At 39.1% G+C, this 17997-nt stretch overlaps 1 protein-coding gene across 2 annotated transcripts in view; it reads right to left on the reverse strand.

Annotated features, from left to right (window-relative positions):
• Window positions 1-14543, reverse strand: part of IPO8 (importin 8) — a 76030-nt gene extending 61487 nt beyond the window's left edge. The window contains exons 1-2 of one of the 2 annotated variants that reach the window (XM_049882772.1): window positions 14222-14543; window positions 4168-4249 (exon numbers count right to left, since the gene is read on the reverse strand). In XM_049882772.1, coding sequence (XP_049738729.1) covers window positions 4168-4249; window positions 14222-14305 — 166 coding nt within the window. In that variant the 5' untranslated portion in view covers window positions 14306-14543. The remainder of the gene's footprint in view (window positions 1-4167; window positions 4250-14221) is intronic. The other variant, XM_049882771.1, reaches the window with a different exon arrangement.
• Between the last annotated feature and the right edge of the window lie 3454 nt (window positions 14544-17997).

Below are 17997 nucleotides of genomic sequence, written 5' to 3' on the forward strand. Positions count from 1 at the left end.
GATTATGCTGAGTGAAATAAGCCAGATACAAAAGGGCAAATATTATATGATTCCACTTACATGAAATATCTAAAATAAGCAAATGCATCCAAACCCAGTACCTTCAAGTCAATTCCGACTCATAGCGACCCTATAGGACAGAGTAGAACTGCCCCATGGAGTTTCCAAGGAGTGCCTGGTGGATTCGAACTGCTGACCTTTTGGTTAGCAGCCGTAGCACTTAACCACTATGCCACGAGGGTTACATACCAAAATTTATTAGTGGTTACCAGGGGCGGATGAGAGGAGAAAAGAGGGAGTCATTTCTTAGGAGACACTCAGTTTCCTTTAATGTAATGAAAAAATTTGGAAACAGTAGTGATGGTTGCACAACACTGTGAATGTAATTAATGTCATAGAATTATACATATAAAAAAGGTTGAAATGGCAAATGTTTTGTAATAAACATTTTACCACAATTTAAAAAATAAGTGACTTGAGAGCTTCTTATCATAACTGTCCTATACTTAAAGTAAGGTTCATTCTCTGCACATTACATGGTAATATTAATGATGTTATTATGCTTATCAATACCTCAAAAGGAAAACAGTAGAGCAGATATACAAATTTATTTTACTTGGCTTGCCAACATCATAATACTATTTTTTTTTCTATTTCGTGAAAATTCACAGTAAGATAAGAAAGAACAGTCGCTAATGAGCAAGAATATTTTATAGTTGCCCACAAGCAAAGAAAAATCAAGATTTGGCTATTGTATATAATTGCTGTAAAAGATTAGGCAATGATCAACTACAAAGAAAAATTCTGTCTTATGGCAGATTGATTTGAAATCCACATAAATTATGAAGACAATTTGCCTTTAAATACTGCTTACATTATATATCAAAACTTAATTACTCCCTGCAATTCTACTACCAGGTATGTACCCAAGAGTTGAAAGCAAAGGCTCAAACAGATACTTGTATATCAATGTTCATTGCAGCACTATTCACAAAGCCAAAAGGTGGAAACAACTCATTGTCCACCAACAGATAAAGGGATAAACGAAACGTGGTATACAAACAATAGAATGTTATATACATACAATAGAGTATTATTCAGCTATAAAGAGAAATCAATTTCTGATACATGCTACGACATGAATGAGCCTTGAAAATATTGTTAAGTGAAATAAACCAGACACAAAAGGAAAAATATTATATGACTGCTTAAATGAAATATCTAGAATAGGCAAATTCGCAGAGACAGAAATATATTAGCGGTTACCAGGAGCTGGGGAAAGGGAGAATGGGAAGCTATTGCTTAATGGATACAGAGTTTCTGTTTGGGGTGATCAAAAAGTTTTCAAAACAGATGGTGGTGGTGGTTGCACAACATTGTGAATGTAATGTCACTGAGTTGTACATTTACAAATGGTTATAATGGCAAATTTTGTGTTATATATATATTTTATCACAATTAAATTTTTTTAACCTTAATTATCTAAGTTATTATGATTTAAATGTGTACAGAGTTGATGAGGATAAGGTGAATCTAGCATTCTAATGGACTGTTGATAGACAAAGTAAAAAGTAATGGGTGATATTTAAAACTCTAAATGTTAATACCAAACATCCACTGACTTAGCATTTCCATCTCTTATCATTTATCCTGTGAAAACATTCCCACGAGTTTTCATACGTCCAACAATGCCCATTTTAGCCTCTATCAGTATCAGCAACAACAATAAAAAGAGACATAACGGAAATGTCCATCAATATGAAGTTGTTTCAATAAACTATGGTGGATGTACACAAGAAATGCTGAACAGTTGTTATAAAGATTGAGGTCTCTATATATACACTGACATGGAACAATCCCTAAGAGCAGATGGTTAAATGAAAAAAGAAAATGGTAAAATAGTATACACTATACTGTAGAAACCCTGGTGGTATGGTGGTTAAGGGCTACAGCTGCTAACCAAAAGGTCAGCAGTTCGAATCCACCAGGAGCTCTTTGGAAATGGGGCAGTTCTACTCTGTCCTACAGGGTCGCCATGAGCTGGAATCGACTCGGAAGCCTACAGGTTTGGTTTTTGTTTTTTTCTGGTTATAGATATACAGTAAGCGTGCTATGCTAATTTTTTTACAGCAACATGTAAAAAAAATCAGCATTAGAAAATACGGGTGGGGGGAAGGGTGTAGTTGGCAAACAAATGCAGAAGGTGTGCATTATTTACATAAAAAATACAGTACATCTATAGGAAATAAAAAATTGGAGAACTATGCACCAAAGTTGATGGCAGTTATCTTTGGAGGTGGGATTAAGAGCAATCTAATATACAAATTCTATGTTTTTGTAATGTTTGTATTTCACGTAATGAAGACATTAATAAATTTTTAAAAGTATTCTGAAATACTATTTTTTTAAAAAGCTTCACAGGAATTTTATGATGACCCTATAAGCTCTTGGGTTATTAAAATAGATTCCATTGACCAAAATGTAGTTTCAGAACAGCCCTATTTAATAAAAAAAAGATTAAACAACTGAGAAATAGGGTTTCAAAAAATTTATATAGAAGTCTTAAGAACCTTGCAAAGTAAAATAACTCCAAGGTGAATGTTTTCCCATGGCTTTTTCTTTTTTATCTTAACCACAAAGGGATCTTTTAGGAAGTCACATACGTTGTTACAAACATTTTCTCAAAGCTTAGAATTCCTAATGTTTTTTACTGTTATGTTCAAATAAAATTAAGTATTTCTATCACCAGGTAGAGTATGATCCCACTTCTATAAAACTGTACATCCACCCTTCTACCTGAACACATGCAAAGACTAATGTTTACCTAATGTCAATGATACTCATTTCTGAGTGATGAATGCTGGATAATTTTTTTGTTTGTTTTTTACTTTCTTCACTGTATTCTTGGGTATTTCCCAAATTATTTATAAGGAGAATATGTCACTTACACAATGGAAGTCTTTTTAAATATGTATATTTTTGTTATTTCTTAATTAGCTACTCTGCCATTTTATAGGTTTTATAGTGTAATTGCTATCTTCTCAGGACTCATGACGCTCCAAGACTTTCTCCATTTTTAACCTTCTGAGCTCTAATGACAAGCCCATTTAAAAAAAAAAGGAAAAACAATGCCCAATATCATGGAACTACCATAAAGTCCCATAGACATAAATGTAACCTTCATGAGAACTAGATGGTACCCGGCTACAACCGATGACTGCCCTATCAGGGAACACAACACAGAACCCCTGAGGGAGCAGGAAGCAGTGGGATGCAGACCCCAAATTCTCATAAGACCAGACTTAATGGTCTGACTGAGACTAGAAGGACCCTGCCTGTCATGGCCCCCAGACCTTCTGTTGGCCCAGGACAGGAACCATTCCCGAAGCCAACTCTTCACACATGGTTTAGACTGGACAATGGGTTGGAGAGGGATGCTGGTGAGGAGTGAGCTTCTTGGATCAGGTAGACACTTGAGACTATGTTGGCATCTCCTGCCTGGTGGGGAGATGAGAGGGTGGAGGGGGTTAGAAGCTGGCGAAATGGACACAAAAAGAGAGAGTGGAGGAAAAGCGGTATGTCTCATTAGGGGGAAAGTAATTAGGAGTGTGTAGCAAGGTGTATATGGGTTTTTGTGTGACAGACTGACTTGATTTGTAAACTTTCACTTAAAGCACAACAAAAATTATTTTTTAAAAAAAAGTGACCTTCATGTTTTAAGCAAAAAGTCCTACTCCCTAGTCACTTAGTTACGCACACGTGTTCAGAAATTATACCTCCATGATCTGACATATGACTGGTGCTGAAATTCACATATAAATTCATGGTTCTAATCTATGGGCCACAGGCCACCAAGGATCATAGGAAATTAGGAAGACTAAACTATTAAAATTGGGAAAGCTAAGAAAAAGAACCACCATTACAGAGGCAAGGAATTGGTGGGGAGAAAGGAGAGAGAGAAAGAAAAGGCTAGGGGAGATTTGAGAGCTCAAGATCTACCACGCATAACTTTCCAGAGGGAGAAAAAAGTGAGCTCTTAAACCATTAGAAATACATTATGCATGTTTACTATTTTTTCAAGAAAATACAAATATTTAAATTAAGGCTCTCATTTTACTTTCACCTATAAATAAATCTATAAAGGGTTCAAAAAAAAAAACAACTCACCTGCCTGGCGTACTGGGAATTCCACGTGGTCAGAGACTATAATCCGAAGTAAACTGGGGGCAAAATTGATAATCTTGTAGGACTGAAATTACAAAGAAATATTTTATAAAATATTGCAATATAAATCAACTGTTACTGAATACATTACTGTCCAAATTAAAAAAAAAAAAAATCTTTACAGTGAGAGAAACCCTCCAAGGCAAAATGAAGATTACTAAAATATTTCAAGTCAAAAAAACAAAAACAAAAATTCCTTAAATTCCTAGAAGTTGAATTGATGAATAAAATGATATGAATATTTTTTTGTTTTTACATATATTGCCAAAACGCTCTCCAGAAAGTGAGTGCCAACTTACGCTCCCAAGAGGAGTACATGAGTGCCCATATATCAAAACAGGTATCATTCCTTCAAAACTTTAAAACCTTATTAATATTTTAAATTACATTTCCTCTATCACAAGAGTGACTGAATTCTTTTCATGTTTGCAGGCTTTTTGTCTTCTGCAAATTCCTTGGTCCCCTTATTCATTTGTAATTGAAATATCTGTTTTATTCTTAATAAATTCTAATAGCTATCAACAACTTTAAAATATCAACTCTGTATTTGACCTATATATCACAAGCATTTCTTCCCAGATTATTAGTGCTTTCATTTTGTTTATGATATTTTTGACAGACAGAAAATAAGAAACATGGGCTACAGGAAATCCAACACAGGAAAACAGACAAGATGATGTTAAATAGCTGTGTGTGAGATATGGAGGGAATGAGTCTAGACTAGAACAATGTAATTCAAGAGACAGACAAGGAATGACAGCTATCATCACCAAGCTGTCCTGTGCTCCTGTACCACCTTTTAAGCTTGAAGATGCCCAAGTAAGCCTATAATGATACAATTCCTGCTCTGCCCTGCTGCCTGGGTCATTTCTCCCTTACACATGTCTTCTACTTTGACCTACTCCTGAGTCTGGCTATGGTGATCTTAGACCATATTCTGACCATATTCCTTCCAGGTGTCTACTGCCCAGGTCATATTACAGCCCTGCCAGATGCCTTACCTTCAGTAAACCCTATGTTTCCCAGAGCTCACACCTGGCCTTGCCTACTAACATCTCCAGAAAAGACTTGTAAATTCTCAGTGACACTAAAGCCAGACAATGATCCAGAGATTCTGTTCAACTTACGTTCTCCTAGGAGCCTGGATCTATGGTGGCCTCCCTTTCAGTACACAACTGGATTTATGCACACCGTTCCATTTTTTAAGTAATCATATGCATTTATGTATATAAATAGCTTTAATGAAGATAAATGTTTGCTTAAAAAATTAATTTGGAGAAAATTGGCATCTTTAAAACATTGATCCTTTCCCCATTCGGGAACATTGTGCTTTCCAAATTTTCCTCTACCCTTCAGAAAAATTTTTATATTTCTTACTATTATTCTTCCTTTCATCCTATAAAATCTTCAGAATCTTAAATCTCATGTACATAAGGTAAATTTCTTTTTACTCATAGTTAAAACCACCATAATTTTAAAGTAGTTTTTATGAAGAAAGATTTTTTTAACAGCAGTTTACAGGAGCCAAAATTAATACAGATTTAATTTCTATTCTCTACATCTTTTATATTTACATTATTATAAAATAACTCATATTTATAACTGTTTAGATATAGAAAGATCTCGTAGTAAACCAAATACTAAAATATATAGTTATAAGCATAAAAACTGGCTTCAGTTACTTCTTTAAACATTGTTAGTACACACAAATACAAAATAACCTTTACACTTAGATTAACGCTACCTGTTCTAATGTAGTTACTGGGGAGACTACTCCTATTTCAATACTGCTGCCACTCTACGTTTGAATCTGTTTGCAACTGTTTGCCACTTCAAAAAATTTCTGAAACCTTTGGCTTCTCCTTTCAGCCTTGATTCAATTTATGTTAATTTAGCCTGCTAAAACATTCAGAGGTAAATTCAGAGATATTCTCATACAACTTTCCTCACAAATATTTACCCAATTGCTTTGTCCCACTTCAAGTTTCTAACCAAAAAAAAAAAAAAAATTAAGACTAATTTCCCAATGATTTGTTGAAGATACATTGTATCTGTGAAGTTTTCTGAATAAAATTTTACTTGCTTAGCTAAATTTATAACTGTGAAGTTTTCTGAATACAAGTTTACCTACTTAGGCTAAATTCTGCATTTTATAAGCAAAACCTGGTGTTATGGATTGAATTATTTCCCCCAAAAAATGTGTATATCAACTTGATTAGGCCATGATGCCCAGTATTCTGTGGTGGTCCTCCAATTTGTGATTGTAATTTTATGTTAAAAGATTAGGGTGGGATTGTAACATCACCCTTAATCAGGTCACTTCCCTGATCCAATGTAAGGGAGTTTCCCTGGGGTGTGGCCTGCACCACCTTTTATCACTAAAGAGATAAAAGGAAAGGGAAGGAAGCAGAGAGTTGGGGACCTCATACCACAAAGAAAGGAGCATGTGGAGCAGAGCACATCCTTTGGACCTGGGGTCCCTGCGCCTAAGAAGCTCCTCAACCATGGGAAGATTGAAGACAAGGACCTTCCTCAAGAGCCAACAGAGAGAGAAAGCCTTCCCCTAGAGCTGAAGCCTTGAATTTGGACTTTTAGCCTATTTTACTGTGAGGAAATAAATTTCCCTTTGTTAAAGCCATCCACTTGTGGTATTTCTGTTATGGCAGCACTAGATAACTAAGACACCTGGTATTTTCCCATTCTCTGCCTCACTGCTCCAATTACATTAACATTCCTAGTTCTCCAACATGCTAAGTACAGGGCCTTTTGTGAACTTCCTGTTCCTTCTGTTCCCCTCCCAGTTCTTCACAACAACCAGGTCTCCGCCCAGTATCATTCTTCAGAGAATGCTACTCTAAGGCTTTAAGCTCTATAGCACTTATGACCTAACATTATGTTATTTACTTATCTGACTGTACTACTAAGGAGCCCTGATGGCACAATTGTTAAGTGCTCAGCTGCTAGCCAAGGTCAACAGCTCAAACCTACCAGCCATTTCGCGGATAAGAAGATGTGGATATCTGCTCCCATGAAGATTACAACCTAGGATACCCTATGTATGGGGCAGTTCTACTCTGTCGAATAGGGTCGAAATGCATGGGAATCAACTTGACAGCACACAACAACATGCTCCACTCTCTTAGAATGAAAGCTCTAAGAGAGCAGTGTCTTGTACCAGGGCCTGAAATATAACTCAATAATTATATCTGTTGTTCATATTAAAAAAAAAAAAAAAACTCTCAAAGGACAATAATTGTGAAATGATACCTACAGATACATGGAAAAGCAAGGACACCAAACCTTGGCAATGAAAATAAATGTCTTTACTTCCCTACTGAGGCCATGTGGAGAATGGTTTATTAAAAGAAGACATCTCTGAATGAATTACTGGAGCTCAACCTACCTATCCATGTCTACTCCTTTTTTTTTTTTTTTTTTGGCACTGGATATGCCGCTTACAAAGAGACTTCTGGAGACAGTGAAAAAGGGGTACTGAATGTATTCTTAATATCCTGAAATAAAACTAAAAATGCTTTTTCCCAAAGAAACAATATCACAGATAGCAATCAGGAAACCAATCACTGGTACTGGAAAAATGTTGGATACAGAAAAATATAGCTCCAGATAAGAACATATCCTTTAGAACACACGCTGCCTACTCTTCTAAATGGTAATTGACAGATCGATCAGTACACTTAAGAAGCTGCCCCTATCTCCTATGCAGAGCATACTTGCTGCAGCGGAGAGGTGACTAAAATAAATGAGCTAGACCATAATCATTTAAGGTAGATTACTGTTTCTCCAACAATGCAGGATATTACAGTGGTGGTAAAGAACAAACATACAAAGCCCAACACTATAATCACGTTTCATTATAAGGCTATGGTCTTCTACTTATAGAAATTAAGGAAAAAAGTTAGTGAGACTATATCATAACCTAAAGCTTTATATAAAATATAAATGCTAAATGAGCAGCACAAGCAATAAACTATTATTAGAAGTTACAGACAAAATTGTGGTCTCTGATGAGTTGGGAAGATATATGGGACAGGGCAGAGTGAGGATGAAATGGATTTGGATTGAAATACCATTAAGAAAAAAATAGGATTGAATCTTAAACCTCTCCTACTGTCATGGGTTAAATTATATCCCCCCAAAAATATGTGTATCAATTGGGCTGGGCCATGATTCCTGATATAGTGTGACTTTCCTGTATGTGGTAAATCCTGCCTCTATGATATTAATGAAGGAGAATGGGTGGCAATTCTGTTAGTGAGGCAGGTCTCAATCTATAAGATTGGATTGTGTCTTGAGGCAATCTCTTGAGATATGAAAGAAAGAAGCAAGCAGAGACACAGGGGGACCTCATACCACCATGAAAGCAGCACCGGGAGCAGAGCACATCCTCTGGACACGGGGTCCCTGTGCCTGGGAAGCTCCTGGACCAGGGGAAGACTGAGGACAAGGACCTTCCTCCAGAGCCAACAAAGAGAGCCTTCCCCTGGAGCTGACACCCTAAATTTGGACTTGTAACCTACTAGACTGTGAGAAAATAAATTTCTCTCTGTTAAAGCCATCCACTTGTAGTATTTCTGTTATGGCAGCACTAGATGATGAAGACACCTACACACCTACCTTTTCTACTTCCATAACTGCCACTGAATTTACATACTTATGAATTAGAAACAAAGTAAGGTTAGACTAACAAGGGCAGACAAGCGTAACATAATATCAAAGGTACCTTGCCTATCAACACTATGGAAGTAACATCTTGCCTCATTGTAAGGAGAAGGGGGTAACAAACAGGTCAACTTCCCTATTCAGACTAGTAGGTTGCAAATTCACTCAGCTTCTGCTTGTTCTTCTTAAGGCCTGTTATAATTCTTGTGGCCCAATGAACATGCTTCCACTCTACAAAGTGTGCAACAGATACTGACTTTTTTTCCCCTATTCTGAGTCAGGATCTCTATTGGCACAGTGGTTAAGAGCTCAGCTCCTAACCAAAAGGTCAGCAGTTTGAATCTAACAGTCACTCCTTGGAAACTCTATAGGGCAGTTCTATGAATCGACTCAACAGCAATGAGTTTTTGGTATTCTGATTGACGGAGTCCCTGGGTCGGGGAAAGGGTTAAGCCCTGATTTCAAACTCACGCAGAGGCATCTTGGAAGAAAGTGGCCTGCTTCCTAAGAGTCTCAGCCTTTAAAGCTCTATGGAGTGTAGTTCTGCTCCATACTCAGTCGCCCTGAGTCAATCGGACCTCAACAGGTTTGTTTTTTCGTTTGTTTGATTCTAAGTGAGAGTTCTTTTCTCTTGGAAAACCTGGAGGCATAGTGGTTAAGTGCTATAACTGCTAACCAAAAGGTCGGCAGTTCAAATGGGGCAGTTCTATGCTTTCCTATAGGATCATTATGAGTTGGAATCCACTTGATGGCAATGGGTTTTTTAATATGTTTTTTCCTTTGTGCTTTAGTTCAAATCAACCTGCTCTCCAAAGTCAGACTGTGTTTTCACTCTTCCTCACAGCTCTTGAGAATCCTGGATTCACACTTACTCCAAACTCCATCCAGATTTCCTATTAAGATAATCCCTTTCAAAGATTCACAAGTTTCTGCATTTTTAAAGTAAACCCCAACCAATTCCAGAGAAACCCTGGTAAGCTCCTACAGAATATTTACTTAGAACAGTCGTTCTCAAAATTTAGCAGGCACAGAACCACTTTGTGACCTAGGTAAAATACATTTGGGTCCCAACCCCAGAGTTTCTGATCCTTTAACTCTAAGGTGTTGTTATTGTTAGGTGCCTTTGAGTCGATTCCAGCTTATAGGGATTCTATGTGCAACAGAACATAACACTGCCCAGTCTGTACCATCCTCACAATCATTGCTATGTTTCAGCCCACTGGTGCAGCCACTGTGTCAATCCATTTCATTAAGGGGTCTTCCTCTTTTTCGATGACCCTCTACTTTACCAAGTATGATATCCTTCCTCAGGGATTGGTCCCTTCTGATAACATGTCCTAAGTATGTGAGACAAAGTCCCACCATCCTTACTTCTGATGAGCATTCTGCCTGTACTTCTTCCAAGACTCATTTGTTTGTTCTTCTAGCAGTCCACGGTATATTCAATATTCTTCACCGACACCATAATTCAAAGGCATCAATTCGTGTTCAGTCTTCCTTATTCATTGTCCAGCTTTTGCATGCATATGAGGTAACTGAAAATACCATGGAGTAGGTCAGGAACACCTTAGTCCTCAAGGTGACACCTTTGCTTTTTAACATTTTAAAGAGGTCTTTTGCAGATTTACCCAATGCAATACGTTGTTGGATTTCCTGACTGCAGCTTCCATGGGCATTGATTGTGGATTCAAGTAAAATGAAATTCTTGACAACGTCAACATTTTCTCCATCTGTCATATTGTTTATCGGCCCAGTTGTGAGTGTTGTTTTCTTTATGTTGAGGGGTAATCCATACTAAAGGTTGTAGTCTTTGATCTTCATCAGTAAATGCTTCAAGTCCTTTTCACTTTTAGCAAGGTTGTGTCATCTGCATTTCACAGGTTTGTCAATGCATCTTCCTCCAATCCTGACGCTTCTTCATATAGTCCAGCTTTTTTGGATTATTTGCTCAGCATACAGACTGACTAAGTATGGTGAAAGGATACAACCCTGACACATACCTTTCCTGATTTTAAATCATACAGTATCCCCTAGTTCTGTTTGAACAACTGCCTCTTGGCCTATGTACAGGTTCCTCATGAGCACATTTAAGTGGGAATTCTGGAATTCCCACTCTTATCCATAATTTGTTATGATCCACACAGTCAAATGCCTTTGCTTAGTCAATAAAACACAGGTAAACATCTTTATGGTATTCTCTGCTTTCAGCCAAGATCCACCTAACATCAGCAATGATATTTCTTGTTCCACATCCTCTTCTGAATCCAACTTGAATTTCTGGCAGTTCCCTGTCAATGTACTGCTGCAACCATTTTTTGAATTATCTTCCACATAATTTTACTTGCATGTGATATTAATGATACTGTTTCATAACTTCTGCATTCCATTGGATCACCTTTCTTTGCAATGGGCACAAACATGGATCTCTTCCAGTCTGTTGGCCAGGGAGCTATCTTCTAAATTTTTTAGCATAGACAAGTGAGTGCTTCCAGTGTTGCATCCATTTGTTAAAACATCTCATCTGGTATTCCGTCAATTCCTGGAGCTCTGTTTTTTATCAATGCCTTCAGTGCAGCTTGGATTTCTTCCCTTGGTACCATCAGTTCTTGATCATATGCTACTTCCTGAAATGGTTGAATGTCCACCAAATTCTTTTCTGTATAGTAATTCTGTGTATTACTTCCAATATTCATTTGATGCGTCCTGCATCATTCAATGTTTTGCCCACAGAATCCTTCAATATTGCAACTCGAGGCTTGATTTTTTTCTTCAGTTCTTTCCACTTGAGAAATGCTGAGCATGTTTGTCCCTTTTGGTTTTCTAACTCCAAGTCTTTAAACATTTCATTATAATATTTTACTCTGTCTTCTCAAGCTGCCCTTTGAAATCTTCTGTTCAGCTTTTACTTCATCATTTCTTCCATTCATTTTAGCTACTCTACATTCAAGAGTAAGTTTCAGAGTCTCTTCTGACATTCACTTTGGTCTTTTTTTTTCCCTGTCTTTTTAATGACCTTTTGCTTTTTTCACGTTGATGTTCTTGATGCCATTCCACAACTCGTCTGGTTTTCAGTCATTAGTGTTCAATGTGTCAAATCTATTCTTCCAATGGTCTCTAAATTCTGGTGGGATATACTCAAGGTCATACTTTGGCCTTCATGGACTTGCTTTAATTTTCACCTTCAACTTGAACTTGCATATGAGCAACTGATGGTCTGTTCTGTAGTCAACCCCTGGCCTTGCTCTGACTGATTATATTGAGTTTCTCGATGGTCTCTTTCCATAGATATAGTCAACTTGACTCGTATGCACTCCATCTTGCAAAGTCCATATGTATATATAGTTGCTATTTATGTTGTTGAAAAAACGTATTTCCAATGAATAGGTCGTCGGTCTTGCAAATTTCTTATATGCAATCTCCTGTGTCACTTCTATGACCAAGTATTTTCCAACTACTGATCCTTCGTTCCCACTTTCACATTCCAATCACCAATAATTAGTCAATTCATTTTGATTGCATGTTTGATCAATTTCAGACTACAGAAGTTGGTAAAAATCTTTAATTTCCTAATTCTTATCATTAGTGGTTGGTGCGTAAATTTGAATAAGTCATATTAACTGGTCTTCCTTGTAGGCATATGGATATTATCTATCACTGACAGCACTGTATTTCAGTATAGGTCTTGAAAGGTTCTTTTTGACAATGAATGCAATGCCATTTCTCTTCAATTTGTCATCCCCAGCATAGTAGACCATATGATTGTCTAATTTAAAACGGCCAATACAACAATATCATTAATGCCTAGGATTTTGATCTTCAAGCATTCTATTTCATCTTTCACAACTTCCAGTTTCCCTAGATTCATACTTCGTACATTCCACGTTCCAGTTATTAACGGGTATTTGCAACTGTTCTCATTTTGAGTTATCCCACATCAGCAAATGAAGATTATGAAAGCTTTACTCCATCCACGTCATTAAGGATGACTCTACTTTGCGGAAGCAGCAGCTCTTCCCCTGTCATATTCTGAGTGCCTTCCAACCTGAGAGGCTCATCTTCGGGCACTATATCAGACAATGTTCCATTGCTATCCGTAGGGTTTTTACTGGTCAGTTTTTTCAGAAGTAGATCGCCAGATGCTTCTTCCCAGTCTGTTTTACCCTGGAAGGTCCGCTGAAACCTGTCCACCGTGGGTGACCCTGCTGGTATTTGAAATACCAGTGGCATAACTTCCAGCATCACAGTGACATGCAAGCCACCACAGTACAACCAACTGACAAACTGACAGTCAAACTGACCAGTGAGTGGTGGAACTCCAAGGCGAAGCCTGGTAACGTGCATTTCTGACAAGTTCCCAGATGATGTTAATGCTGTCTAGGACAATACTTTAAGAACCACTGATTTAGGAATAGTACTTTACATTTTAAGGACTACCCCAACCTCAAACAGCTGTTACTATATCCCCGGAGTAGACTTTAATTCTTACTTTTTTTTTAGGGAAAGGTCTATGATTCATTCTTAAAGATAAGGGGGGAGAAATAAACTAGAGTTTGAGATTATTAAAATTTTGAAATGCCGAAGGTAACGCTGGAACTTCAAAATACTTCAGACCAGGTCAAGGCTCCCAGCCCATCAAGGCTAGTTAGGAAGAATACTTGCCGGAGGATAAAAGAAAGTCTTACACATTTTAGCATTTATAAGGAATTCCTCCAAACACATATTACTCAGTGTGTCTGTTAAAAGGCAGGTACCACCATAAAAACCGCCTATTCTTCCCAAAGCACTCTCCCGACAGCTCTCCCAGCGCTCCAACAAAACTCTGCCAATCAGTGTCGAACAGTCCTGCCAACCCCACAAAAGCAGGCGATGGGCAGGGTTTCCCAGAGCAACACCTAAAAACGGCTGAGTTTGGAGAAAAAGCTGAACTCATCTTTGAATTTGAAGTGAATTTTCCCACTCACGTTCCCAAGTCAGCGCACTTAAAGAAAAAGAAATCATACCCTGAAAACACTAGTAAAGATTGCAAAAGCTTTTTTTTTGCGGACCAAGTGAGAGGAACTGGATTGGAGAAGGAAGACGACACAAAAAGATGCAAAGATAGCCAACAGGTGCGCGAGCTCTTCAGCAAAGATCCTAGGGGGACAAAGCGCTTGTAAAACTGGACCCTGGAGCTGAGGGCGGGGACAGGCCGCAGGAAGCTTCAGGGTCCCGATCCCTGGTGGGGGTGGAGATCAGGGGCGCCGAGGGGAGAGAGCCCAGCGAGCCTGCTGAGGGTGCCGGTTCCGCGGCAGGGGGGCGCCGAAGGCCCGCTGCTCACCTGGTTGAGCTCATTCTCAGCTGCAATCCGCAGCTTCGGGTCGATAGTACCTTTCAGCGCCTGGATGATTCGGTTGAGGTCCATCTCCCTGGGTGGGGGCTCCGCGGCCCCCGGATCAGTAGGCCAGACTGCAGCTTTACTTTTCCTTTTGACTCTCTCAGCCTTCTCCTCCGAGATCCCTGGACTACCTCACTCCCCACTCCTCGCCAACGTCGCCACCTGCAGCCACTTGCTGCGCCACTCTGACTCCGCGCCCCCTGTCCTCCCTCTTTCCCCCCCACAACTCGCTCTCCATTCACCCTTTCACGACAGCCGGTGGGAGGCGGGAGAAGTAAGAAGAGGAAGCGACGCTTCCTTTACGGCGGCCTCTTCCCCCGGGCGTAATGGCTCTGACCAGTTCCCTCAGGCGGCCGCCATGCTGTTGCACGGAAAGTAGTCTGGGCTTCTTCCCCGGAGGGGAAACTGCGCGGGCTCTCTCCGGTAGGCGGCCGCCATGACACCGTACGGAAAACAGCCTTCCGCCTCGTGAGACTTGTGGTGCCACTGTGTCTCCTTACAGCTGCTTTCCAATTAAGCATATCTGGACAGGATGGCACTTTTAGTTAGTCCGGGAACTACTTGGGCACAACTGAGGTTTAACCTCAGAGCCTGTTCAGGGAAGACTTGGAACCTTGAGATCCTCGAGCCCACAAAAGATGAATGTTCCCACAGTTTGTGGGGGCCATCGTTCTTTCCCTGAATATTTGTTAAACATTTATTTTGAACCCGTTTACTGAGATATTAGATACATTATAACAAGGTAATAGCAAGATGAATTCATGCAGATCAATATGAAGTAACTCACAATCTAGTAAAAGAAGCAAAAGGAAACAGATACATTTACAGAGTAACTGGAAACACAGAGGTCAGAGAAACTATGTCTGAGGGTTTCTGAAAAATTTCCGGGCCTTCTCAGAGAAGTAGTGAAAGGTAAAGAAGGGTTACACTGTTTCCAGTGGTCGTGTCTAGCCCTACAATTCCAATGGCATAAAAATATTAAGGAGCTAATTTTTCGTGGAGTTAACACTGAAAAGAGTTCTATATACATTTAATAAGGAAGACGATCGTGGGCAAAATACAGCTGAGGGAATGTGATCTTTCCAGGAATAGATAACATAGATTGGTTCAATTAGCTCAGTTCAGCCAATAGTGTAGAAAAAATGCGGCAGAAAACTTGGCTGCCTAAAAGCCAACCCCTCTTTAGAGGTGGAACAATGGTCTTGGCTAAGTTTGAAAGTACTTGGGAGGGAAGTTAACATGTCTCTGATCCAGTATTGCCCCTCTATGATTCTCCACACTGCTATCAGTGTGTTTCTGAAAGGTTAAGACTGTCATGTCCTTTCCTTGATTTCCCATCAACTTCAAGACAAAATGCCAACTCCTTAGCAGGCTAGGGTCTTATAAAACCTGGTGTCTTTCACCACCACACTATTTCATCAACCCACTCTCTTGGAACTCATGATTATCTAAAATCCCTTTACCTCTGAAATTTTAACTTCAATATCCTCTGTTCTCCCTCAATAATTCTATACCTGGTCTCCAACTGAATCACTGCTACAGTTAGTCTGTCCTTTCCTGACTACACATCTTTCTCTGCTATTAAACCCCAAATTCAATTTCTTAAGTCTACTCTTGACCCCCTGTACAAATAGACACCATTACATATATGTACATTTGCGTGTTTTTCTTCTCTGTTGGGGCCTTAGTTATAGCTCAACAATTCTATGTCCTTGATTAGCACCATCTTCCACCCTGTCAGTGACTGTTCCAACCCTCAAGACTCTTCTCACGCTCTCTACCTCCTTCTCACAGAGCCCTCCAAAGAGAAGCAAAGCCATCAGGCTCAAAACACTCAACTACAAATTAATCTCTGCTTACCCCTCTTACCACCTTTTCTCCAGTCTGAACCTAATCCTCCTCCACCTCCTCCAGGACCTTGCTCATAAACATCTCTCCTCTCTTCTTTTTTATTGAAATAAATTTTGAGTATTTACTGTTGACAATTTGTAATTTTTTCCTATTTTTTCACTCCACTGATTCGACCTTAACTGCAAAACATTTCTGCTAGGTAAAAAACAATCTTTATTAATACTAATTATTGCTCGTTCTTCAGTTTTCATTCCAAAGAATGAAGTCTTCATTAATGGTCTCCATTTCCTTACCTCTTATTCATGCTTCGACCATCTATCCCCAGACTTCTATTCCCTTTTTCCCCACTGAAACTGCCAAGCAAAGATTAACACTGATCTGATCACCTTAAGTACCAAACGCAAGACATTTTTATTCTCATCTTAAATTTTCTCTAACACTGTATTACATGTTTTGTTTTTAATCATCTCCTCGTTTCCTCTTATGAAATATATCCCTACCCCTTTGATTACCCAGTCACCCAACCCTTAAACATTGGTGCTCTTCAGGACTCTGTCCTCAGCACTCTTCTCTTTCTCCTCCATCTGTTCTTGAGTCATTTCATCCACTTATATAACTTTAACCATCAACGCAACACAGACAACCCACAAAACTGGTCTACCCAGACATCGTTCCTTAAATTAGACCCATTTATCCAAACGCCTACTACATTTCTAACTGGAGGTACCCTAAACCCTTTATGTTCCCCCGCTATCCCCAAGTACAACACTCTTATGAAACATTTCATAAGCAGAAATGGTGTAAAGAAGCAATTACTTTTGATTATATGTGAAAAATTTTTCAGCGTTCCCAGACTCAAAAAATAACCTACTAAATCATACCAAATAACACATAGAACCTAAACTTATAGTAAAAGCTGAGACGCTGAGCGTAGTTCCCAGGGAAGGAGCTTGGTGAAACCACTCTGGCCGCTGGGGGTGTGCGCTGCCTCTCTAACCACTGGCTGCAAAACAAATGCTTAATGCTATTTCCGCTTTTCACCTTTTTTTGGTAAAAGTGAAAATCCTCTTCAGATTTCTCTCCATTAAGGACAACAGGTTTTTCATAAAAACAAAGTGGCATAAAGTGAACTTTTGAAAAGCAGAGGATATCTGCACATGTCTAAAACTGAACTCTGGCAGCACTAAAGAAGGCGCTTTGGAGTAGGGAAAGATTTGATGCAGCTATTCCAATAATGTAAAAGATTAAAAAAAAAAATGACACCACCAAATGCTGGCAAGAATGTGGAAAAAGGTGGACAACTCATGTGCTCCTGGTGGGCATGTAAAATGGTACCAAAAAAACCAAACCCACTGCTGTCGAGTCATTCCAACTCATAGCAACTCTATAGGACAGATTAGAACTGCCCTGTAGGGTTTCCAAGGAGCAGCTGGTGGATTCCAACTGCCAATCTTTTGGTTAGCAGCCAAACTGTTAAGCACTACACCACCAAATACCCATTACCCAGCCCATTGCCTTCGAGACACAGCTTTGTAAAATGGCACAGCCACTCTGAAAGAAGTTCTGGCAGTTTTTTTTTTTTTTTAAACTGGACATGCAAATACCCTATGACTGCGCAACTGCACTCCTGGACATTTGTCCCAGAGAAATGAAGACTTGTGTTCATACAAAAACACGTACACAGGTGTTTGTAGCAGCTTTATTTTTCCCTAATAGCCAAAAACTGGAAACGCAGATGCCCTTCAGTGGCTGGTTAACCTGTGATACTTCTATACCATGGAATACTACTGAGCAATAAAATGGAATGAACTATTGGTGCATGGAACAGTCTGAATGAATCTTGAGAATTAATGCTGAGTGAAAAAAAG

This window comes from Elephas maximus, chromosome 4 (genome assembly GCF_024166365.1).
Source record: "Elephas maximus indicus isolate mEleMax1 chromosome 4, mEleMax1 primary haplotype, whole genome shotgun sequence".
Taxonomy (NCBI): domain Eukaryota; kingdom Metazoa; phylum Chordata; class Mammalia; order Proboscidea; family Elephantidae; genus Elephas; species Elephas maximus.